The sequence below is a fragment of the Puntigrus tetrazona genome, chromosome 5, assembly GCF_018831695.1.
Source record: "Puntigrus tetrazona isolate hp1 chromosome 5, ASM1883169v1, whole genome shotgun sequence".
Lineage (NCBI taxonomy): Eukaryota > Metazoa > Chordata > Actinopteri > Cypriniformes > Cyprinidae > Puntigrus > Puntigrus tetrazona.
This window is the reverse complement of record NC_056703.1, coordinates 19,224,048-19,250,156: the sequence shown is the minus strand read 5'-3', so window position 1 is coordinate 19,250,156 and position 26,109 is coordinate 19,224,048. Positions and strand designations below refer to the sequence as shown.

The following is a 26,109-nucleotide window of genomic DNA, read 5'->3' as shown; positions in this document are numbered from 1 at the left end:
GACCAAATCAAAGGCTCTCACAGGAGAACCTGTGGTTACCAAAGACAGCTGCCCTGCAGGCATCAGTACAGGCAGGAAACACACTTTCACAGCATACAGGCCTCAGCTTCTTACTGGGGACCCAATTAACAAACCGCTGTTACACCGAGGAGAAACCCACGCCATGCTCTTCTGCAAATGTTTGCTATCATATTCGAACATTTCTTCAGGGCAGTAATGGTTCATAATGTCAGCAAATATGGTGTCATTTGTAGCATTTCATTTAGGAGCACTTCCATCCCTGTTCCAAAAGCAAATAAAACACCTAATGCTGAACATGTAACGAATGTTGCTGGTAGATGTTCATGTAGCATCAAGGTCTATGTATAATGCTTCATTTCAAAGCCATTTGCTTCGCTAGGATTAATTGCATGATAAATGTAAATAAGTCAACCTGTGCGTAGGTTTTAAATTCACACTACAGCTTATAAACATAGCAAAGGCTTGTTGGGAAACTTCGGAATGATTACTGTTGCACCAGAAGGGCAGCCAGCTATTAGCGCACTAAGGGTCACATTCATGCAACGCCCCAGAATACTGACACGGTTTTGTTTTTCAGATCTATCTTGAGAGTCGGTGTGCTGAGCTATGAGGTCAGTCCGTGCCACTCACAGAGTACTGATGCAGTGAGAAGGTCTCAGACTTCTGATGAGCAAACAAATCCACTGCAGTGAGTTAAAAGGGCCCTCCAAACACCAGGGGACACTCGAGACGTCTATATGAATACAGAGCACGTGTCACAGCCAACACCATAAAGTAATGTCAAGTCATTCGTTTTCAGTGAGAGTGAGAGCTCTGATGCGACAAGATCACTGGTGATACTATAACACGGAGCAATATATGCAGCAAGCAAGGAGCAATCAGTCATGTGTACTGTACAGTTGAAAACTGCACCGATGCCAGTCAAAAATTTTAAATTCGCAAAAAGATTTCAGGTACCATGATTTCAATAGCACACACGAACCCACTATTAGTTAAATACATATTAACAAATTAAATGTACGTGTCGTTTAGGCTAGAGAATTGAAAAGTCAACATAGAAAGCTTTTTAAGATTCAATTATGCAAAAGGCAACTGTTTTAGGTAAACATTCAGTAATGAGTAATTATTATCAGCAACAGTATTAAGAACAGACATTTAAAAATTTATTTAATTAATAAATAAAGCGAAAACTTGAGAAAAGAAATTGTAAGCTACTGAAATGACTAACGTTGTCTAGCCAAAGCTGAAACTGAAACTTTGGTTAATAAAAGACAGCAGCAGATCTAATGCTATTTCTGTCACGTCTGTTCACATCCACTTAAGAGATTTCTGACCGTGTTTATAACATGCACATATAACTAAATTAAGCCGACAACTGGTATCGTTGAAATTTTATCAACTGACTACAGGACAGCACCTACCAAACAAAAGTGCCTTGACGACCCCCTGCAACTGGGCTGTTGTCAGTCTGGATGCCCCTTAATGTAGATATCTGGTTAGACTTCTAACATCATCTCATCCAGGTGGTGAATGGGTCACTTAATGGCTAATACTTCGTGACAAATATAAATGGGCTACTTCATGACAAACTCAGGCAAAGTCCAATGTGGGAAGCCTTATAAGCTGAATGACATCAGGAGATTAGAGGGTTCAAGACGGGATGAGGATCAATGAAGAAGGACTTAAGTCTCGAGTAACACAAAAGTGTGCACAGAGCACTCAAGTGTGGTGGCTTTTACGAGGATGGAGTGGCCTTTTGCTCAGTGCCTTGCTATCACCGGTTCAAATTCAGGGGCAGGGAGGGTGTACTTGTACATGACTAACAGCACATAAATATGGTCACCATGAATCTTTGTATAGTCTAGATTCACAATCGAACGTGTAAGCCACTGCTCTCAGGAGGCTTCGATTGGTGGGTTTGTGAGTTAATTTCCCTTTATACAACAGGATATACAGCTAGTTTCGTTTGTTGATATAAAATCTGGAGGCCATATCCACTGTTGCTCCACCTACTGAACACAATCCCCATTGAGACGGCGTGAAAAGTGGTGATCCGTGTAAAATAAATCCACTCCTCCTGAAAACACCAATAACATTACAGTCCGTAACCCTGTGCCCTCCCACATTCCTTGGGTATTTCTCTGGTCCCAAAACTGTAATTTGACATCTGGGCAATATTAACGGAAACTGTGGCTAAACAGGCTTTTTTGTTCCACGGAGCAGTGATAATAAACACTGCTGATCTAGAGTAGGCTACTTTTAACCCTCACGCTCTATTAGTAAAGGAATAAAGGGATAGTCCAGGAAGAGCACTTTGATGTTCTTTACTTCACTTTTTTTCCTTAAAAAGGGACAGTTTTGGACAAAAACGTATGGTTTAACTTAACTCATTTGACTTTCTTCTGTGGAATAAAACAATGAAAAACATGAATGCTGCATTTCAAGCCTTCTGAGGTCATATGATGAGGAAAAGAATCTTCATACTTTACATACAAACATTTAAATTAGCTGTGTTTTTCAGCTTTTAATGGTTCTTTGTTGCCACCTACCGTTTCATGAAAAAAAAAAAAATAAATCAATACTTTTACAGCTTTGTTCAGCTTTAGAACATAATTTAAGATATTTCTGAGCTTTCTTACCATCCATAGACAGCAATGCAACTACCAAGTTCAAGGCCCTGAAAGTTAGTAAAGATATTGTTAAAATAATCCATGTGACATCAGTGGTTCAAGCTTAATGAAGCTAGCAGAATATTTTTTGTGCACAAATAAAACTTTTTTTTTTTTTTGCTGAAAAAGCAAAGCTGAAAGAATACTGTGTAAAATGTATTTTTCTGTTATACTTGGGAGAATAAATTCTGGCAACCAGTTATTACCAGTTAGTAATTTAAAAACATACAAATTAAAAGAATTCATTAATTAATTGTATGTATTTGTGGCCATTGGAAAACAGCAGTTGAGCAAGGAACTTTTCATTCTACTTGGGCCTTTAATCGGTAAGTATGACGCAAATCAATTAACATACCTTAGCAATTCAACTAAACGTCGGTGTCAGAGCTCTGCTTATCCTAAAACATTCATGCAACGTAACTGCTGATGTGCACAGGCTACAATTTCATAGAGTTCAAAAGTCATGTCTCTCACCCTCCTATCACAGAATTCAATTTCCAATCAATCAGAGTCTAGAGGCCAACAGAAAAGGACCGACCCAATTTACAAGGCTTGTGAAAGTACAAGCGACAGTGGGTGTGATTATAGCTCCAAATGATCTACAGCAGCAGTTCTCAACTGGTTTTGCTTCAGGACCCACATTGTACGTTCAACATCAAGTGGACACTCAACAAAAGTACCAAAATTTTTTACAGCACAAAATGGGTTCATGCTCTCAGCGACAAATAATTCAATACTCAAAACACACCATGGTTGTCAGCACAAACCACGTTTATCCTCAATTCAACAGAAGCATCAAGATTTGACTGGGTCGTATTTTCGTTTAGTCTTGTCAATTATGATTCATTTTCGAGGCAATTCATGTTACACAACCCATCAATATTGATTAGCTGAATTTTCCCTGTCGTCCACAAGCAATCATAATAGATCTGCGACTAGTTAAAAACCCCTGACCAAAATGACTGAATGTAAATCTTATAGAATGTGAAGAAAACTGAATGACCACATCACCGACTTACTGACATCAAAGCTGGGCAACAGGCATACTGATGATACTGCAGTGAAAGGTGAAGCTTGCTAATGTTTTAAGGAGAAAATATGTATACAGTCCGCCCACAGCACTGGCATATGCACAACAGAGGGATTGTGAGCGTGCCATGAGAGGCCTTGAAACAGACTACCACATAGAGACATGGGTAAATGATATTCTTTGTGTGTACTCGAGGCATAGCGCTCGTAACAGAAATACTCATGGATTAGATGTGGCTGGCAACAGTCTGTTTATAGAAACCACCAACCAAAATGTAAAGGTCTCACCGGGGGGAGATTCCAGTTGTCTAAACCCTGACCTGCGTCTGTCTTTCAGAGTCAACACAACTTTACTAGTATGACTTCTAGGGGTTTCAGTACTGCCACAGCATTCTACAGCTTATTTGAACCTTGCTAATGGCCACTGGAAAACAGCAGTTGAGCTGTTAAATGACACATTTAAGCTGTCCATTTGCTACGTAAATGTTCACGTCGTGCGTCTGCGTTATGACGTACACCTGACAGAATAATTCATAGGTTTTGTGCGTCAATTAAAAGATTGTTCTCCACCTGGGTGTTGGCTTTGTTCAAGCCATTTAAAATAACTTAACATTTAAAGCCACTAGTAAATAACACTAAAATGCAAAAATAAAAAAGTTAACTTTGATGTGTAAAAAATTATGTAATGACAATAAGAATTGCTCTTGTTCTGTGCCGAGTGAATAATATGTGCAAAGCATGCATCGTGGTACTGCTGTGAATGGTGGCAAGGGCTGACTAAGAACAGAAGCAATTGATGAATAAAATTAGTTTTGATTTCTATGTACACAAAGTATTCTTACAGCTTCATAAAATTACGGTTAAACCACTGACGTCATATTGACTATTTTAATGACGCCCTTACCACGTTTTGGGGCCCTTGCTGTTTATGCAGGGTCAAAAATATTGTAGTTTTTTTTTTTTTTTTTTTATCCGAAGATGGCCTTACATTTTTGGAATGACATGACCTTGTGTAATTATTGACAGAATTTTCATTTCAATCTTGAGTTACATGCTATCTAACATCATTTAGAAAGACATACAAGTCATAATAGTCATAGCTTGTAGGATTTATAATCAGGCATAGAAAAGAGTACAAATTCAAAATACTTTGAGAGAGAAGAAGTGTGGTTGTTTCTTTTTCTCCAAACCAGTTAAGTGCAAACCCGATCCATGATTTAATTGGTCAACTGAATTACGTAGCTAACTGTCAAGAAATGTTCAGTAATATCACAGATGGATGCAATTGTAACAACGGATCCGATTGCCACAATAACTGAACAGGTTTAGAGGAAAGAAAAAAAATCTCTTTGGCTTCCTAAGTAGAGTCAACTCAAGTCTGTTCGAATTTTAGTTTTTAGATCCTCAGTTTAATTCTACAAGTAAAAGTTCTGTTTGGTGCTTGTCCAAATTTGTGTAGCTTTGTTAGTTAAATAGGCCCCTAATTTCATTTCCGTACAAGGCTGCTGGCTGATTCATGCTGTCAAATCATTTGCACCAGGCTGAAATTGGCCTCTCCCCCTCGCTCACACTCAACCCATCCCCCAGAGCAGCCTACCGTCCCAACAGTTCACCCCAGGTCAAAATATGGCCATCTACTAAATCTAAATCTATGTCTCGTTAAAGACACAGATATCAATACAAAACCACACTCCTAATACATGAATGTCATTAGTTCAGCGTTTATTTTAAGTCTATAGTTTTATTAGAGAGCGGTAGTGATGTTCACTGCTCCGGGTCTGGGATGAACACATGCAATGGCAGAGTGCCTGAGCTGGTTGAGGAGGAGGAGGAGGGTTAGTCTGAACAGACACAGAGGGGCAGCTGGTCTTTCGGCTGCAGTAAATCATACAGACTGAGCCCAAACCCAACCCCCACACCTCTCCACAGAAAAAAAAAAAAATAACAGTCCTTGCAGCCCAGTGGCCCAAAAAACAAAGACAGGGACCACTAGCAAACAGCTGGTGAGAGGAGTAATCTCACATAGTTTCACCTGGGAACAAACCACCACAGTGAAAAGTCCAAAACTTGACAAAATTAAAAAGCGTGGTCCCACTAGAGTAATATCGAGGGGAAATGGTTGTCTATTGTAAATAATGTACAGGGCCCTATTTCCCAGTACCATTTAAAGGGTTGTATTCGCACCCTTAAGAAGTGACGCTGCTACGAAATGATGCAAAAGGCCCTTATGAAGCACAAGCAGCTTTCTGAGGGTCAGAGAAGTAGGCCTACACAGGCATGACCATGTTTGAAAATGAACCAAGTTTGAAATGTGTAATTAGAAATCTTTTAGCTGTGCACAATATTCCCAAACTGATATCAAGTATAATGACTGGATTTTGCCTGTAAAAATTTGCAAAACAACAGGTGAAGGTGACCCCACCTTTGTTAGCCAATGATTGGGTCATTTCAACAGCTGGACAGAGCACAACAGAACAGAAGTGGCATCATGCCGTTCAAGGTGTGAGACACCAAGAAAACTGTGAGATGTGATGCAATGAGCAAAAATGTCCATCTAACCTATATAAAAAGAAACAAAAATATTGATGTTACATTTTTTAATAAAAATATTTGAACAATGAATTTCTGTGTTGTGCATTTCAATTCAATGCCTTACACATTTGCCACACTAATATTTTCGATTCATCTACATTAGCACAAAAAATATGAATAATCATTAAATCGATCAAGTTAATACCTTTTAGTCAATCAGTAGCTGTAGGTTATTGTTTTTTTTTTTGTTTTTTTTTAAACATTTCTATTATTATATGCTTCTCTTTTAAACATACAAAACAATTCAATTTAAAATAAATAAATAGTAAGGTGGAATTGTCAGTTACACAGTTTATTGTTTTTTAAAGATGTGAGCAATAGCAATAGTAATTTTTGCTATTGCAAGTAAGAGTCTCAGATAAGACTCCACTTATATACAAAATAATAAACTTATCAACACAGTTAACACAGTTGCATCCCACTCGTGTTCTCACCGATTAGACAGTCCCTAAAATGAACAACCCATAGCTAGACTGCTAAATAAAGCAAGTAAAACCACACTCAGGGGCTTTTTTTCTTGTTCTGACAGTCTCCTGCACACAGAGGTCACTTTTATTTGACTGCTCAACTGCCCACAATTTCCTCCCCGGTCACCACCGACACTCCCCCAATGACAAACAGCTTGTTATAAATACCTCACATCAAGAGGCAGAGGGAGTCACCTATCGACTTCTGTGAGAGATGCCGAATTAATTTTCCGGTGAATACACTGGACCGGCTCCTAATGATTACGGTCTCGTATTAAAGGATGACTCCATGGGTGCTGGGTAATGAAGCTTTCGGAGCAGGGCTTGTGTGACAGGCAGATAAGAGAGCGGCCAATGCCATTAGTACATAAAAACCGGCAGCCAACAGGAGGGCCATGGTTTGGACACTCTTAAAAGAGGCTTCCTTATCACACCTCGCAGATACTTAAATGGATTTAAACCTGAATTCAGCTCGCGCCGATGACGAGATAGACAAACGTGTAGCTGATGGTAGAAGGTGACGCTGGCAGTAAACCAAGGAAAACCAAACAACACGCCAGTTTATGCGAGTCTATATTTCTTTTGATGCGATTACTGTTGACTCTACATCACTGGCAACTATGGTTTTGACACACGGGCCAAAAGAAAATATGATACATATGTCAGTTGGACTGGTCCATGGCAGTAGATCACTGGGGTGAGCTATGCATTTGGGAATGAAGGCCAGACTTTTGGCGGGTGGATGAGCGCTAGCTTGTGTACACAGACACAGAGTTGATGGGCTGTAACCCTGAGTGATGAGGCTGTGTGTGTGTGTGTGTGGGGATGTTGAGGTGCTGAAGTGATACATATTGAACAGAGTGAGAGGAACTCACACAGGGGGTTTAACCCAGAGTTTAATATAGGTCTAGCACACACGTATATGCGCGTACACACAGAGTTTCCAGGTCTAAATGTCTACTAGCTTCAGTGGAGAATATGGAGGTAGATTTGTTCCATAATTCCAAATAAACAGATTAGGATCCAAAAAAGAAATGTAAAGAGATTAACAAAAATGAAATCACATTGGCAAACCGAGCAGAATAAGATGTATAAATAAACCTGTGGGTTTGGAAATCAGATTTGGAAAAAAAAAAAAAAAAAACATTTGAAAATATATTTTTATTTTACAAAAGACAGCTTTGTCTGGAATTCATTTGTTCGTCAATTCAGGTACTGTACATTTGTGGATTTCTCCGCCATTCACAAATGCACAGAGTGATACACAAATGCATGGATCACAATCTATTTATTTGGAATAATGCAACAACATGTGTCCCCATATGAAAATACCGTCTTCTCAGCCATTGCTAAATACTATTTATACACATTTAAGCTATGCTAATTAAAAACTTGCAGTGAACACTGCAGTCTCTAAGGTTGACAGTGACCAGAGACCAATATTTTAACCATTCATGAGAGATGAATCACTGTCTGGCCATCTGATATTTCAGCTCGAAGATAGAGGGTTTTTCATGGATATTACGCCACACCATGAGTGTATATTTAGCTTTTTTTGCCTCTGACAGAACATTTGGACCCCCGGAAATTGTGACGTCACAATTAACAGTCTGATTGCTGGACGGCTAGACACCTTAATAGTCCACACAGAAGACATATTAACAGATTAATGAATATATAAATACATACTGTGAAAGGGAAGGCCTCAAAAAAAAATTATGAGAATTTTGTGACAAGGAATGGACTATTATCCAAAAGACTGTAGCAACTAAGGAAGGCCCAAACACAGATGTGAAGACCAAAAAAAATAAATCACACCCAATTGAGTGAAATCGGTGTAATAATTTGACGTACAGCAGTGTTGTCTGATGCTGACGGCAGGTCCCCTGAAAAATATTTTGCCACGCACAAAGGCTTAGCAGCAAAGTCAAGTCCTTCCCTTAATTACCTGCTATTGTATCACACGTCTCCCGCCCATCCCCCGCCACAGTAGGGTCCCATTTTAACCAGGCTCCCCATATGCCCCAGCTCACTTGTTGGCCTTTCCTCTTTGCCACCATCTGGCATATTAGTTCAGCCAAAATGAAAAAAAGAAAGAGCCAGACACAATGAGACAGAGAGCTAGCCCATCTGCTCCCTGCCAGACTCCCCAATCATTACTACACAAAAGCTGCATTTACCCTGCTACACAATCCACCGTTTTTAAACCTCTTATCCCCTCCGCTATCGTCGCTGAGAGAGGAAGTCATTCTTCAAACTGATTACGGATGCGAGTTCTTCGAGCGAACTATTAAATACAAACCATTAGAAGAGAGAACGCAAGGTAAAGACGCAAAGAAAGCGAGCTCCGCAAAACGATCCTCTCGGCCCCCTCGTCAAGTCAGGGCTGGAGTCGCAGAAGCCTTGCTCACACTCTCCCCTGACGAACACGCACCAATGAGCATGCCCGCTCCAGCGGAAATGGCTGACAATCAAAGTGTTGTCGTCAAACACGGAGCAGTGACGGGGCAAAGATCGCTGCCGTCTGGCCCTCAGAGAGCGCACGCTCGCGCATTGATCCACCTTCTATCGGCCTTGTCATCACAATGAACTCACTACTGTGTTAAACCACAGGGGTGATACTGGATACAAATACATTATAGACTTCAAGTCAACTGGACTTTATCGGACAAGCACCCCCAGGTACTAGTATAGCATGTGCATGATATAAAACACCCTTTAAGCAACAAGTCGGGTTTCAGAAATAAAAATCTCCATAAAGAATTTTTTTTTTTTTTTACAAAAACTATTCAAGACAGACCTACCATGAGCTCTGAGGTTATCTGTAGAAGCCAAAAGTCAGTGTGATTTTAACATTTTATCTAATTGCTTAATTCCCTGTGAAGAACTACAATATTTTCAATCCTAAAGTAGGCAGAGCCTTGAATCCACCAATCAGAGAAGTCTGTTACCAGAGAAGCAGAAACTACACCAAATCTGCTCCTCCCACAAAGCATTACATATATTAACTAGGAATTACATAACCAACTCTGTCTTTTTTGAAATCCCAGTGGAGGAAACCATTGGGCAAAATACTGGGGCGATCACTGTTACTGTCCAGAAACATTTGCACCAGCCTTTTAAATTTGTTCACAGCATTTTCTAGCAAAATATGCATTCCCACTAAATGTTTTCCCTCAGAGTTTGGTAAAAAGGAAAAAATAATAGATGCCATTTGCGAAACCTTTCGTTTAAGTCCTAATGGAAATGCCAAACACAACGTGTCCTGACCTCTGCATATTCAGACTGCCTAATTGCACATCCAGACTGTGCTTTTACAACGCCAGCGAGAAGGCTGCGATCTATTTCTGGCTGCGTGGTCACACTATTGTGTGGGTGCAGAAAACTTCTGCTGCATTAAACTAATTTTCCAGCAACGAGGCCCACGACAACACTTAAAGTGCAAAACAGGTCATCAAGTGGAGTGAGTGGAAGAGGAGGTCTAATCCATACGAGGAGCTAGAGTTAATTCATCAGAGTGCCCGGCTTGTCTAAACTGCTATTGCCCTGGCGTTCTGATTACATTAGCAGGGGGAAAAAAGGCTGTTGCCACGAATGGAAGACGCAGCGAGCAGCTGTCGCGGTCCGAGAGGGCTGATGTAAGCCCCTATTCTCAGCGTGTCCGGGCCGGTTTCAATTACGCACTAACCCCTGACCCCACGCTGCTTGTACGCGAGAGATGAGAAGAGGTGTTGGGCTTGACGCCTAAGCTCCAAACAGCAAGGACAGAATGGGATTTGGTGGCTCTAAATGGGGAGTTTGTGGCACTGTCCCTTTTCAAAGTGAATGGGATTCCATCTGTAGTGTGTATTTGGGGGATGGGCAGGTGCTTTTCTTTGCCTTTTCGGAGCTGTTTTCTATAGACACGGCTACACTTTAGACGGTGGCGTGAGGCCACCTCTTCTGTTCTTCTCTCTGCCCTTTTTGACCCTCTGTCTGTGGTCAATGTGGAGATTGCCAGAAAGAGACAGCTGCACTCCAGGCTTCCCGCCTCAGTTCCCTGTTGCTCTTTGAGCCTTTCTCTGTTTTCCATTGATTTCTCCATCGCCCTCTCCACTGCATGTATCTGCCGCTTTAGAAAATTTCATCTCTGTGGGGTGGACGAGGGCTAAGTTTCCCAGCCCGAAAATGAGAGAAATTCGAGACCCTTGGCTTTGGCTTCGTGGCAACATTGTCCTTCCTCTCCAGGCAAAGAGAAATCCCTGGGGAAATCAGATAACATGCAGCCACATACAAAATTCAAGGCCGATAATCAAACCATCAATTGTTGGGATCAAGTCAAATGCGTTTGGCAGACGTGGATGGGCTTTTAAATGCACATCACACAAAACAGCAGGAGCTGGTCTTCCATTACAGTACAAATAATTTATACCCTAAGAGATTACTGTAAAGATGAAAAGATATCAGAGTGTTTCAACGCCAGAGATTCCACACCAAACGCGATCAATTTGAGCCTGCGGTGCGTTTGCTGAAAGATGCTGATGCTGGCAGTTCCTTCTCTGATTCAGTAAGCACAGATTTTTCTCCCTAATTATGGTCAAATTACAGACTCTGACTGCGGGATCACCAGCCTCTCCTCCCATTCTCTCCCACAATCCTTCATTCTTTTGTGAGGACGGGGAAAATGCAACATATCTGTTTTGAAAACTTGATGGAGCGCGCTGCGGTGAGCTGAAAGTGTTTACTAAAAAGGAGCCATTTTAGCGTCTCACAGTTTTCATGAACTCACTCAGTTTGGCACAATTCTCTGCAGCTCCCTTTGCAAAAAAAAAAGTAGCCAACTGTAACAGAATCACAGTACACCGATGGTATCATCTGCCATGGTACTGGGTGATTGCCATTTTCATGTACTGAGATCTTTACTAAGGATAAGTCGGTTGGCCTGGCTTTGGTATTTTGGGATGTTTTAAAGTGCCCCTAATATGCCATTTTTAAGGCTTTTAATATTGTTTTGGGAGTCTCCTACAATAGGTTCACATGCGTGCAATAAATAATAATGTAAAAAAAACTCTCAAAACATGCATTTAATATCACCGCATTTTTTAACGATTCTCAAATGGTTCATTCAAAACGGTTCTAAGATTCATTCTCTCTAAACGCCTCCTTTCCGTGAGCCTACTATGCTGTGATTTCCCATCGGAAACCACAGGCCCACTGCCATGTATTTTGAATGCTATAAACATCTATTGTTTATAATACTTAAAGCTTGTGATTCAGTGGAGCCGCTGGTCCAAATAAACTGGCTACTGAACCATATTCCAAGAGCAAACGTTTTGTGTATCCCACACTGAACTAAGCCAGATTATAGAAGCAGTCATCAGCAAAATTACATGTCTGTGGGCGTGGTCAAGTTGTTCACGGGTGGCCAACGTACAACATAGAATTATGCACATGCGTTACTTGAATTCGAATTATTAACGACTCGGTTAGGCTGTATATAGTTGATTCTTTATTCTGGAAGACAATAACTTTATTTTTCTCGGATTTACAACTTAGCAGACTGCTCACATTCACATTCAGCTATATTAGACACTGCATGAAAGGAAATATTGGAAAAGGCATAATAGGGGCACTTTAATTTAATTTAACTTAACATTTTGAAACGTCTGAAACATTTTGGGGGAAGGAGCTTTCAACAAGGGTGATAGAATTCTCTCAGGCCTCATTAAAAAGCTTAATTTTGTTTTAATTATGAATTAGGAAAGTCTTTAAAGTCTTTAGAGTAGGTTTGGAGTGACAAGAGGGTTTAGTTTCGAGTGAACTAACCTTTAAGCTTTTTTAAAAATGAGTCTTGAGACCTCTATTTATATCACGTCAGGCTTCGTTGTGAAACATTGTGAAATGCACCTGATCAGGATCAGATGACCTCAGAACCAGCCTAATTATACAGGTCTAACTTGTGACCTAGGAACATACTTTTCAAAATAACAGCAATGAATTATCATGAAATTTGATGGAAAACATGAAATAAACATGATACCATGCCCAAAAATCATTCTGCCCATACCAGTCTGTTATCTGACATATTCAAAAAAGGCCCTTTACACTGAGTAAGATATCTGGACCACATGCAAGTCAATGAACTCGCTGAGTCTAAATGCCACAAAAGGTTAATGACTAGCTGTTACGTTACTCAATGGCATACACTGGACACACTTCATTTGACGAGCAGCCAAAAAGCTGACAGCCCAGAAAATGCAATTGTGTCATCTAAGCTCAGCATAAACATGATTTATTTTAAAGAGAAAGAACTTTAAAAAAATGTTTTGAACATGAGCCGGAAAGCTATAACTGACATGATAAAATGTAGAAAAATACTTGTCCAAGTGGTTATATTAACGTCCTTAGTCAGATGTCATAGTTAATTTGACACAAACTAGGCTGTGAGGGACAGAAGTACAATCTGTTCATGAAACCCAAAACATTTACAAATGTATACAAGAATTTCAATTAGCCAAACATTTATATAGAAATTTGATATTCTCATGTCATAAACTCGTCAATTTTTTTGTCCACCATTAATGTGTGGAAAGTACAGAAGCCAGTTTCTGTCACTGAATATTAAAAAGAAAAAAAATAAATAAAAATTGGGACTTTTTTCTCACAATTTTTAAAACTTGCAATTAAGTTTGTTACACAATTTTAACCTTATATCTTGAAATTCCAAGTTTACGTATTAAAAGACTGACTTCTGTCTGAATTCATATTAAAGAGATAATTTTGTGGAAGAAGGGATCAATCTGTAGCACAAAAAAATATTTGCTTAAGTGTTTTGCATGTACGTAACATTCAGATTCATGTTGAAGCACAAAATCACATTTTGCATTAAAAAAAATTTGATTTTGGTCACGCCAAACGATAAATAAATACAAGGTGCTTCCATGGAAATGATACTTTCAGTATTTCTCAGCTGCTGATGGAATTTCACTGCCTTTAAATTCAACATGGCATCTACTCTTTCTAAGATCAATACCGTCTATACCCGTTATACCATATGACATCCGCGCAACAGAGTGATCATGTGACACAAGAAAACAAAAGCATTTCTAAACACTAACCCTTTTTCTGGGGGGTCCCTTATCTTCCTCCTTCCCTCCCCTGACAGTCTTGGCATGCTTGGCGGTCTTCTGCTCCCCTGGCTGCTTGATGGTGATGCGGATCTCAGGAGGACAGATGTAGTTCTCTAGGTTCTTAGGAGGCTTCTTTGCCCGTTTGGTCGTTTGTATCTTCAGCTTCAGGCTGCCTTCAGAGAAACTGGCCTCCTTGATGGAGAATTCCTGCTCCTCCAGCCCATCTCCCTGCCCCCATCTCTCACTGTCCGCATTAGAAGTGACATCGATGTCCTTCCCCAGACCGAGGTCTTCATCCTCTTCATGGTCCTGTTGCTCTCCAGGTAAAGGGAGGCTTTTGATTGGACTGGCGAGGAGACCCACCTCACTGAGATCTGCTCTGTTGATGGTGGTAACAGTGGAGAAGAACTCCTCGTTTCCTTTGGGCCGGGTCGTCCGAGTAAGGTCTCTTTGCTCCATTGACAATCTCGAAGCTTCGTCCAAGAATCAGGAAGCAGAGGGACCCAGAAAGGGCAGAGGGACGCAGGTCCAGGTGATTGAGTTTAATCAGAGGGATGTGATGCTTTCTGGCTCTACTGCTCCCGAAATCGTATAAATCTCGTTAAGGTTGAGTTTTTCCCAGGTGAAACTGAAAGTAGAGTCAAACAGAACAAATGATTAGTTAATAAAAACTAGAAACACACGATTACATGTCCAAACACACCAAAGCTGTTGAACTACTTCACAATCTCTTACGTCTTTTCTAACCAGACATAACAAAATCAAGCCCATTTCTTTTAAGCTTAATCTGTGTTTTTGTTGTCCTAAGCAGCCGCAACAAGCAACAAATTACATAATGTTTTGTTAGCACTTTGTTTCTTTTTCTGTTCCATTGTGTTTGGTAGTCCCGCCCCCAGCCAACTGTTATTGGTCCAGGGATGGAAACACAGCTGTGTATTACACAATACTACTTTATACTCTTTTTCCTAGTGCTATCAAAGGATTTAGCGCAATTAATCACATCCAAAATAAAAGTTTTTGTTTACATAATATGTGCAATACAAACACATGCAAAAATATATTTAAGAAAAATGTGTTATATTTAAATGTTAAATATATTTATAAATAATATTAAATAAAATCACATGTAACGTAAACGTAAATGTTTTTCAAAATATTTACTGTATGTATGTGTATTTATATATGCATAATAAATGTACACAGAAGATATATATAATACATATAATGTAAACAAAAATTATTTTTTTGGATGCGATTAATCATTTGACAGCACTAGATTTAACTTATTTTAAGTAGAGATTTTTATTATTAGATATGTTGTTTTATTTATTCTCTTTATCTATTCTCTATAACTTCCTATTGATAATCTGAAGCATTATCAATTTCAAATCTCAAAAATAATATTAACTTTTAAATACTAAAAATTATAAACGCTAAATTCATATTAAAACTGATTTTAGTTTTTACCATTTACTATCAGTAAATAGTAAATAGTACTATTTACTATTTATGTAGACACTTTAGTACAGAATTTTAATATCGCCATTTATCAGTTATTGGCCATTATATGACAATATATACTACTTACTGATTAAATGTAAATATAATTTTAAACTCTTCAGTACATCAGACCGGTGTATGGTGATTAACTACTTCCTCAGTACCGTAATTCCTATTTAAGTGAATTACTGAACAAGACAAATGTGTCTTTGTTAAACCACCAATTAATCAGCATTGGGATTTAAGCACACAGTCTTCAACCCGAAACAGTTGTACCACTGGCTCCAGGCAAACTCCCTGACACCATAATTACATTGCTGACCAGCTCATTTGCTTTAGTGGTCAGTTGAGTAAGCCTAGTCACGGTGTGAAAGTCAACAAATGAGGCCTCTGGCCCAGTGATAAACACTTTCCAGACATCAAACAGACCTCAACCTTAGTGACCACAGACCTGGAAAAGGCCAATTAGGGTTGAATATAACACCTCGCAGCACATAATCTGCAGCATCAAATTGGGTCTTGAATTAATTTTTGCAGAATTTCTTTCAGGATACCAGCATTCAAAATATCAATTATTTCACTCAAACGAACCATAGCTGACAAAACCAGCCTAAAAATAATTCTCAAACACTTTCTGATTGGCTCATACATCTGGATGTTATGTCATACCTATGTCAATGTCTGGAGAGACACACACTAGATAAGATGGACAAAATAAAGTTGACGAGAGCCAGAACGGTGGACGGTGGCAAATTGAAAAGGACAGTGCAGCCAAAAAATGAAAATTTGATGTGTATCTGCTTACCCTCAGGGCATCCAAGCTGTAGGTGACTTTGTTTCTTCAGCAGAACTGTCAGTCATATAATGCAAGTCAACGGGCATCCAAATATCCTGATCTCATTTACAACATCCGGAAACTGATGCATCAACATGCTATGGCACATAGATATATACGCATAGATATAGACGTAGGTCCTTATGTATCGCAGGCCATAGAAACACTAATGAGGAATCTATGTATAATTCTCTATGTGCCAGAGCACTGAAGCATAACACGCCAGATGTTGTGAATGAGATAAGGAGAGTCAGAGAATGGTGTACAAGAGGTAAAAAAAAAAAAAGTATAGAAATACTGGTTGTTTTTTTGCACTGACCGGTTGTTTCGTGCCTCAGTGTATAGTCAAGAGCCGTATGCAACGGTTTGTGTTAAAAATCTTCGTTTGTGTTCTACTGAAGAAACTAAGTCACCTACATTTAGGGTGCATATACATATAGGTAAGCAGATAAACATCAAATTTTCATTTTGAATGAACTATCCCTTTAACACTAATCCTTCAAATAAGCCGTTTCTATTTCGGAGAGTCGTAGTTCAACACAAACTCTCCATTCCCCAAACGTCAGACGCATGATGTCAGTATTGATGTATATAGACGGAGGGTTTGGAGCACTGAGCTCAGTCTTTCATCTGCTGTTGGCTTGTTGTCAGACAGAGCTCAGTGTCATTTACCCTTTCAACTGCCAGACAGGTGACAGATGAGAGGCTACTGAAAACAACGGCAGCTATCACAAGACAGCCTGGATCCACGCTAGACTAAACAGCTCTATCTATCCATCATATCAGGACAGTCAAAATGGCATGATTCTCATTCCAGCCCGTGCCGACTCAAACACAGCCATTCACAAATCCTCAATGAAACCCAGTTGTTTATATCTTACTTGTGTATACCTCTGAATAGTGTCCCAGTGCATCTTGGGTGTTCTAGCTATTTGGAAAAAAAAATGTGACGTAACACCACAGTGACCGCATACACACATAAAAATGGTTGTCGTTCCTTATTTAAGGGTTTAAGCCTGTTCTGCACAAACATAGTTGGATATGTGAAAAAGATATAAGGGTAACTGTGTCTTCTTTACTTGTAATTATGAGTTTATTTCTTATAGTCATGAATTCACACAATATTGTAAAATTTTAAATATATTCCATGTAATCGTGACTACATTTCACTTAATTCTTTAAAATATATATATATGTTCTAACAACGGCACTTCATTTTGCACAATAGTGACTTTATTTCTTTTAATTATTAGTACTTAAAAAGCACATTTTCTGTATGACCATATCCCTAACACTACCCAATAACTTAACAACTCAATTCAACAATTCCATATCTATTCCATATCATAATTACATCTCTGTATAACAGAATTTGCCTCTTCTTATTTTAAACTTTAAACTAGTTTGCATTCACTTGTTTTATTTTTTGCTCTGGAAACTCTTCGTTTCTGTTAATTTGGGTGGTGACAACCAAATTCGCTCCTTAAATATTAAACATCGCATAGTTCATTCTCACACACCTTTTGCATTACTGACATATAACAATACCTCTAACCGGGTTTGTCGAGGTGTGGCGTGCAGCTAGTTTTCAATCAGAAAACCTTAGCAACCACCAAAAAACAATTCAGAACAACCTAGCAACCAATCAAAACAAGCCAGCAGCACTACTTCAGTCAGAAATATCGACACAACATGGACTAAACTATTGGCATTCGTGTTTTTTGCTTATAAAAAAAGCTAAATGTTTTTTTCTGTACGTGCACACAGTAAATACGGTTGTTCAAGAGGCCGGTCAATAATCGGTGTGCTTCCTGGTTGTATAAGTGTAATCCATACACTCACAAACATAATGCCCCTTACACAATACTAAACCCTAAGACCCAGTTTATGTAACAGAAAGCTCTGTCTGGCAGAGCGGGCACGCTAACTGCACACTAATTGTGTAAGAAAACAGTCGGCTCATAAACAGGTTTATTATTATCACAAAATATGCCCCGGGCAGACCGTGGGTAACTACAACACATAAAGCAGTTCTGTGTCAGCAGCGCTGCCTGTGGCAGACTCGAACGGGGGCTGGGGGTATATTCAGACGCTCATACTCAAGGGGCTTTACATACTGATCTGCCCTCTTTTCTGATGCATCTCAATTAAGATGATCAGAGCATCAGGGGGCAATTATATGAACGAATTCATCTAGATCAGCTCAACAAAATCAGCTCAACCGGGTTAATGATGACATAATGCAAAAAAATTCAATCAAATGCCTGCCGTTTTAATAAGTTACTGAAAAGTTCACAATGAAACCGTAATCAGGGATTAACAGAAAGGATAATCAGGTGACCTGGGTTTCGGATGAAAGAACTGCCAATTGCCATGTCAAGCCACTGAATTTCATGCATTTTTATAGCTTAAAAACTAAACTCCTTACAAAAAAAAAAACCCTTACTGTTGATCACCGGTTTTAATGTGACAGTATATATTGTTGAGAAGTGAGATGTATGTTCTTGGCTTCTTTCAAAGCCTGTTCGCTAAGGACTGACACAATCTGTAGTCGGGTGTCAAGACTGTCTGCTGTGGTGAGAGGATTCCTCTCCGTCCCAGTCCCTTTTAAGGCCATGAACAGCGAGCAGGCTTGAGGTAGACTCACAAATAGCCTTGCCAAACAACCGTGCTCACAATTTGTTGAGATCCTGTCTGGTAAACACAGAGGAAACTCTAAGTAACTGTATTATCATCTTTGTGATAAAATACCAAAGGGATGCATTTACAATTTCAACTCCTTTGAAATAATAAACATACTTTAATTCTCAATTATTTACAATAAATGTTACATAAATGTTCTGGTTTTATAGCCACAAAACGGTCTTCAGTCTTATTCAGTATTCAACTATTATTTTAGTCTGTTACGTGGATTACATTAGCTTTAGCCTTCTCTCTGGTGACGCATGAACTTCTCCAGTCATTTAGTCTGCTTAAAGGGATAGTTCACCCAGAAGTGAAAATCCTGTCATTACTTACTCGCCCCCAACTTGTTCTAAACCCACGTTTCTTTCTTCTGTTGAACAAAAAAAAAAAAAAAAGAAGATATTTTAAAGAATGCTGGAAACAAATAGTTGCCTTTAGCAATTCATTTCCATTTTTTTCCAGTCAGTGGCTACCATTTGGTTACCAGTAGTTTTCAAAATATCCTCTTTTGTGTTCAACAAAAGAAAGAAACTCATTTTTGGGAAACCTATGCCACTCCTCTTTGATCAACAATTTTTTTTTTTTAGTAATCCATTACACTCTGATGTACGTCACAATAAGGAAGAAAATATCTTTCACTACTTCCTTTTATTGTTGCCACTTTAATTAGCAAATAAAAATCGCGGTAAAATCATAGCAATATTTACAGTTTCGCTATACATTGTAAATACTGGAATTAACTACCAGCCTAACTGCAAGAAACACTCGTCAGTTAAATTTCCCATGGTGCTTTGGGGGCTGTGAGGGACAGAGCTACAGGCCATTCAGTGTGTCGTTTCTATCAACATGAAATCTTTTTGGCAAGACATATTTTCAGTGTGTTGTTAGCTTGAGCGATCGAACACTCACGTACACAGCGGCGCACCATATTGAACGGACTGTACTTCTCCCTCACAGGCTGATTTTCGTTGGTGTTAAATCAAATAAGGCATCTACTCTGGCTAACGTCAACAGGCCCCTCAGAAGTGGCACGGCTGACACATTGCCCTGCAGTTCTACAAATGAAAGGAAACTTCACAATCCCGGCCACATTTGTTCAAGACATCAATTGTCATGACACGGCTGGATTACACACTCTATGTGCCGTAGCTCTGGGCAGCAACGCAAAATATATTCCACAACAGTGGTGGGACGCAAATAAACACTCACCGGTCGAATAAGGTTGCCAGGATTCAAACCGAATTAAACCAAATGTGTCTGCCGTCTGAAAATCCTGCTTTCCTTTCCAGTGCCTTGATCTGACGCAGTCAAGCAGTGAGGCAAGCTGACCGTGATCTTAATTTCAAGAATTTCCAGCGAGGAAATCTGGTTTCTTGAACGGCTGAGCTGTCACAACACACAGCGCTAATGAGAAAAGGTGCTGAAGTGACATGAAGGGCATGGCAGAAACAATCTTTACAATCCAATCACTTCCCATAGAAACAACAGATACAAGTAGGCCTGCAAAATAAACTGAACTGAAATCACAGCTGTCTTGAGTAATTACTAAACCGCAAAAAAAAGCTAATTAAACAAATATACTGTATACTTGCGCTCTGTGTTGTTAGTTACTCCACAGAGCGCTGTTTTTATTGGCAGGAGACTGTGGGCAAAACACGACTCAAGTGACCGCCGCCTTAAAAATGACAAAACAGTCCTACATTAGTAACTGCTGACGTTCACCTTTTTCACCGGTTTGCACCTTTCCTATGCAAGTCTGTGAGGATCCGTGTGTGGCAGCTGTAGATGCTATTTTAAGGGGATTTACCTAAAAAATATGATTTCAATTTCTTTAAAAAATGCATTATCTTTTAATTTAGCTACATACTTATTAAGCGGTGCCACAGTGAAACTTCATGACAATATTGTTAACGGTCAAACGAAGTCAAATGTTTTGGCTCGTCCTGACCTGAATCACTACGGTACGCCTATATTAAGTTTTTATATTTACACTACTTCAGATTGGTACTGGTGGAACCGCTGCGGAATAGGACAGAACCCGCGCGATTCATCATAGACATAAACAGAGAAGTAGATCCAGCTGCAGTGTTCTTCCACAACACTCACACGGCTCTCTTGATTAACCTTCAGAGCGCCGAAAGTTACAGACTGCAGCTTTAAAAGGACAGTTCTAATAAAAAAGAAAATTACTCACCCTCACGTTGTTAAAAACCTCTACAACTTACAATACACATCAAGTTAATCCCCTTATGCATTTCGTCCCTCCGTGGAAATAAATGAAATCTGTTATATAGCAATTATTTATTTTTAGAACACATGGATAACTTTTACAATGCCTTTGTGAACTTTGTGAGGCGTCAAAGTTTTGGGTTGAATAGACTTTTAGTGGAGGGACAGAAAGCAAGCAGATTTCATTAAAAACATCTTAATTTGTGTTTTTAAAGTTGAACTGAATTCATACACGTTTGGAACGACATTGGGGTGAGAAAATGTTACAATTTGAACTTTTTAGGTGAAATTGCGGTAGATGAAAATGTTTAGCACTTCCATGAGAATGATATCCAATTACTTTGTTGAGCATATTTTACAAACAAACAACAACAAATAACATTGTTCACAGAATCGCCTGCTTATTCCTAAGCTATTCCTACGCTGTGTAAAGCGTGCCAACATGTGAACAGTAATAAAGGGTCAATTTAGATTTCATACCCTACTTCAGATGAGAGCTGCTGTTTAAGTGTGATCTTTTGCCCTTTTGTGATTGAACCTGCTTAGCAATGGCAAAGGTCAGCGTTTACCACAGTGTGGTTACAATCACAACTGAATCAATGCATAGATAAACAGATTCCAATAACAATTTCCCTTTCTATATTAATAGACACAGTTTACAGATTTTTATCAAATATAAGGATCAAGCATAAACCCAATTCTGGCTGACTGATTCTTTGAAACGGATTACTGTCAACACTGGAGAGTTATCCATCAACACAATCCCTGGTGCCAGCCATCCCGAGTAACTGAAACATATCTGATACCGTCCTTCTGCAGCAAAGTTTCCAAATGTGCAGCCAATCCCAATTGAATTCACACACACACACACACACACACACACACACAAAAACAGCCGCCCTTGTCTTGTTTTCTTTGATGACAAAAGCAAATGGATTTCTGCCAAAATGTAAATTTTAAACCGAGGAGAGATCGGAATTTCGACCGCAGTAAAAACAAAATGGCTGTAGTCAAAAGAAAAAAAAAAAAAATGAAACGGCCCTCCTCCCCCTGTAGCTTGCTGCCAAAAGGTGTTCTGTTCTGATATTTGGTTTGGAACGGCTGCCAAAAATTAGATATGTCCTTGGATATCTCCCTCTTTCCTTTGTCTCCTGTCAGGACTTGGCTGTCCTCCAGTGCAACTAGCCATAGCCAGGAACAGAGGGAGCTCCATTCACACACATAAACATCACTTTGGATTTATCCTTTGCTCAAATACTGTGGTTCTTTTGTGTAATCGTATACTCTGCATATGGATACAATAGGTTTTCTGGAATCTTTTTGTGGGCAAGCGCTCCATAAGTAGATGCGTTTGTGTTTTGATAAACGTGTTCGGTCTCCTCATCTGACCTGGGTTTTTCCATTGGCTTTCTATGAAACGATGAAGACTAACTAACAGTTCCTCTTCCATTGAAAGTCTCAGTCAGAAGCACAGCGATCAAAACAAGATTTTACGCTGTCCCGAAACTCCACAAAACTCCATAACTCTATGCAGCCTCCGTTACTGACTGTACGCCATCAATTCAGCTCAAGTATTTCATAAGCTCTCAGAAATGATCATTCTTAAACTAGTGCTTCTAACCAAACTCTGATGCAACCGATTCGCTGATTTCTCTCAAATTAGGTTCAATGCCAGATCTGAGTTCACATTTCTCTTCATAATTTCAGTATTTGTGCAAACCACAGCACAAGTACTGAGAGTATGTCTCTATTAAGCAACAGCTTGTGATAAATTGTGAATCGGTTCTGCTATCATTCATGCACTCTCGTGCCATTCTAAACCTGCAAGGCTTACTTTCTTCTGTGGACGATATTTTGAATAATGTTAGTAGCCAAACTATTTTGATTAGCATTGACCTACACAAATATCTGACCACCCAAAAATAACAAAATCTGTCATTAATATTACTCCCCCCTCATGTCGTTCCAAACCCGCGAGACCTTCGTTCATCTTCGGTACACAAATTAAGATATTTTTGATGAAATCCGAAAGCAATTTGGACTCTCCTATAAACAGTAAGGCACTACCACAATGAAATAGTCCATGTGACACCCGTCTGTCAGCTGTAATTTTACAAAGCTACGCGATTACTTTTTGCACAAAAGAAAACAAAAATAACAACTTTACTCCACATTTTCAATGCCTTTAAACCGATCTGGGTCAGCGTCGGTGTGCCTCAAAAGTATATTAATTTGTGCTCTGAACATGAACAATGGTCTTACTCGTTTGAAACGAAATGAGGGCGAGTAATTAAAGAGAGTACTTTAATTTTTGGGTGAACTATCCCTTTAAAGGTATGATGTTCAAAGCATAACACCTGGCTTGCTTTCTCAAATGATATTGGTGTCCTAGAAGTTGTGTTTGGCAAACAAGTGAAAATTAAAAGTTGACATAATATGGAAGTTGTGATAAGTGTTTTCTTTCCCATTGAGACAAAAAGACAAACAAAGTGTCTATATGCATTAAAAATATATAGGCTAAGAATTGTGTTGGATTTCAAAAACTGTTTCAATCCAGAGATGCGGAGAAAACCTCTCGAATCACCTTGTCATAGCTCCACCCCTTTCTGCAATTAGGCACGGATTTCAGCCAATCAAACGAGAGGCATGATACTTACCTAAGATCCGATAGGCTATTTATGGAGAATAATTACGGATTAATTCTCGTTCTGAATAAAACCTGATCTCGGCAAATGTCGGGAAAGATTAACTCGACCACGACAGATCAGATAAGAAACCAAACGGTTTCATCATTGCTACCCACCATCACACGCAAAACGCCGATGTGTCTCAAAACCCAGCGAGACTCCTAAGTTGCTTGACAGCGTTTCAGGAAGCGCAGGACCTTCGGTTGCCCGCAAAAGCCGCCTAGATAGACAGCTCGCTAGGTTTTGCGACACATGCAGCCTGTAATGAGTAAGAACACAAAGTGACATGGAAAGCAAGCCTACACGGTGGCTTATAGTGGAAATTACTATAGGCGCTTGACAGAGCAAACACACGCCTACTCTCTACCAGCGGGAAACTGATGCATGGCCACGAACGATTACAGTAAATTACACTGAATAATGCATCTTCGCTTGCATATACCACTAATATATATATATATATATATATATATATATATATATATATATATATATATATATATATATATATACTGCACAGGTATTCTCCAGTGTCGAAAATGCTGCTGTCCTTCAGGGTGAGTTAAATAAACATTCCCCTTTTGTAGTGTATGAAACTGTTCCTCGTCAACGACCGCTGTAAGTATTGACAGACTAGAAGCTTTCTCTGCTTTGGGTCAAATTTAAAGAAACATTCTCGAGCACTGCGTGTAAATAAAGCAGGCTGGCGACAGTCCACTTTTTTCTTAGCGGTTAAAATGGAGCTCCGCAGTTCGCGAGTGCTTCCCCGAGCTACAACGACCCGACCGGTTTACTCATTTCAGCGCAATCACGGAGAAAGTAAGATAAGTAAACGGCAGCGCCGCAAAACCGGCGCGTTGAAATGGTGGTTAAAGGAGCGCTGGGGTAAAAACTCACCCATTTCTGAAGCCGCCGCCGCCGCCGAAGTCTACGAGAGTAAATCCATCCACTAGATTATGACAAGCACTTTGCAATCCCTCAAACTCAAGCAAACGGCGTTTTTATCGCTTTAAAATGGCGTCAGCTGCGATCTCGGGTGAGATTTCGTTTCAGAAAGAGAAAAGATAAACGAAGAGCGGTCGATCGGCGATCGATCGGAGGAGCGCGTCTGCAGATTCAGATGAAATGTGGCTCGAAGCAGGAATACGGCGTACAGTCTGAGCGCTGCATTGCTTCCCTCTCAAATCATCGGACTCGGGGGTGGATCGAGCCTTCCCACTGCGGAGAAAACAAACCTGCTCTTGCGATCCTTAAAAACATCCAAAGTCCCGCGTGAGGTGGCACGCCGGTGCCGAGGCGGTCGTTGCGGGGCGAATATCCAGGGATCTGCAGACTCCTGCGTTCCCGTTTCTGGACGTGTTTGATCGGACTTCAGCGAGTGTGATGTGACTCTTGCTGGACTCCCGCAGTAGTTTTTGCTAATGATCGGTGTGTGTTCTGCTCTCCGGCGCCCTCTACCCGCAGCGCGCTGCGTAAAACATGTCTTTATTTTTATTTATTCCTTCATTTATATTCATCCGTTTATTCCTTCATGTATCTATCGGTCACGTTTGCTTGTTTGTTAATTATTAACAAATATCATCTAACTGTAGCTCAGAATAGGTTTGTTTATGTTTGTTCGTCTGTTCGCTTGTAACGCAAACGTATTTATTTATTTGCAGTGAAAAATGCATTCATCCTTTGCCAGCACATGACAAGCATAAACCAGCAAAGGACCAGCATAAACCAGTTTAAACCAGCACCCCAGCTTCAAAACACACCTTACCAGCATATGCTGTTTTATTTATTTATTTAATTTTTGTGTCTTCTGTCATCTGTTTGCTGGCTTGTAGCTCAAAATGTGCATATTGATTTATTTTTCTATTTGAGTATGCTTTAAAAATGTGTATTTTTTTTTGTTTTGTTTGTTTTCCTGAAAGAAAATATAATTATTTAATTGTTTTGCAAAAATGCATTCATAATTAGTTTTTCTTATTAATTTTTTGTCTGTTTACCTGTAACGGCAAACATTTGTTTGCTCGTAAAAATACTTACTTCAGTTATTTATTTAGTGTAAACTTTATTTATTTTGTGCATAAAATGTCTGTATTTTTTAAATGTACAATTTTTCAATATACATTATATATTACGTATACATACAATACATTATTAAATTTCAATATCCATCCCTTTATCTCATTACAATTTATTTATCTTTATAATAAGTCAGCAAAATCATCACCGGCCAAACTGTTATGGCTAAAGCAGCTTCTTGCAGTATTAATCTCTCTTACAGTGACTATCAAA

At 39.4% G+C, this 26,109-nt stretch overlaps 1 protein-coding gene across 2 annotated transcripts in view; it reads right to left on the bottom strand.

Annotated features, from left to right (window-relative positions):
• Window positions 1–25,232, bottom strand: part of setbp1 (SET binding protein 1) — a 51,225-nt gene extending 25,993 nt beyond the window's left edge. The window contains exons 1-2 of one of the 2 annotated variants that reach the window (XM_043238712.1): window positions 24,721–25,232; window positions 13,876–14,515 (exon numbers count right to left, since the gene is read on the bottom strand). In XM_043238712.1, the coding sequence (XP_043094647.1) occupies window positions 13,876–14,346 (471 nt within the window). In that variant the 5' untranslated portion in view covers window positions 14,347–14,515; window positions 24,721–25,232. The remainder of the gene's footprint in view (window positions 1–13,875; window positions 14,516–24,720) is intronic. The other variant, XM_043238713.1, reaches the window with a different exon arrangement.
• Window positions 25,233–26,109: the final 877 nt, after the last annotated feature.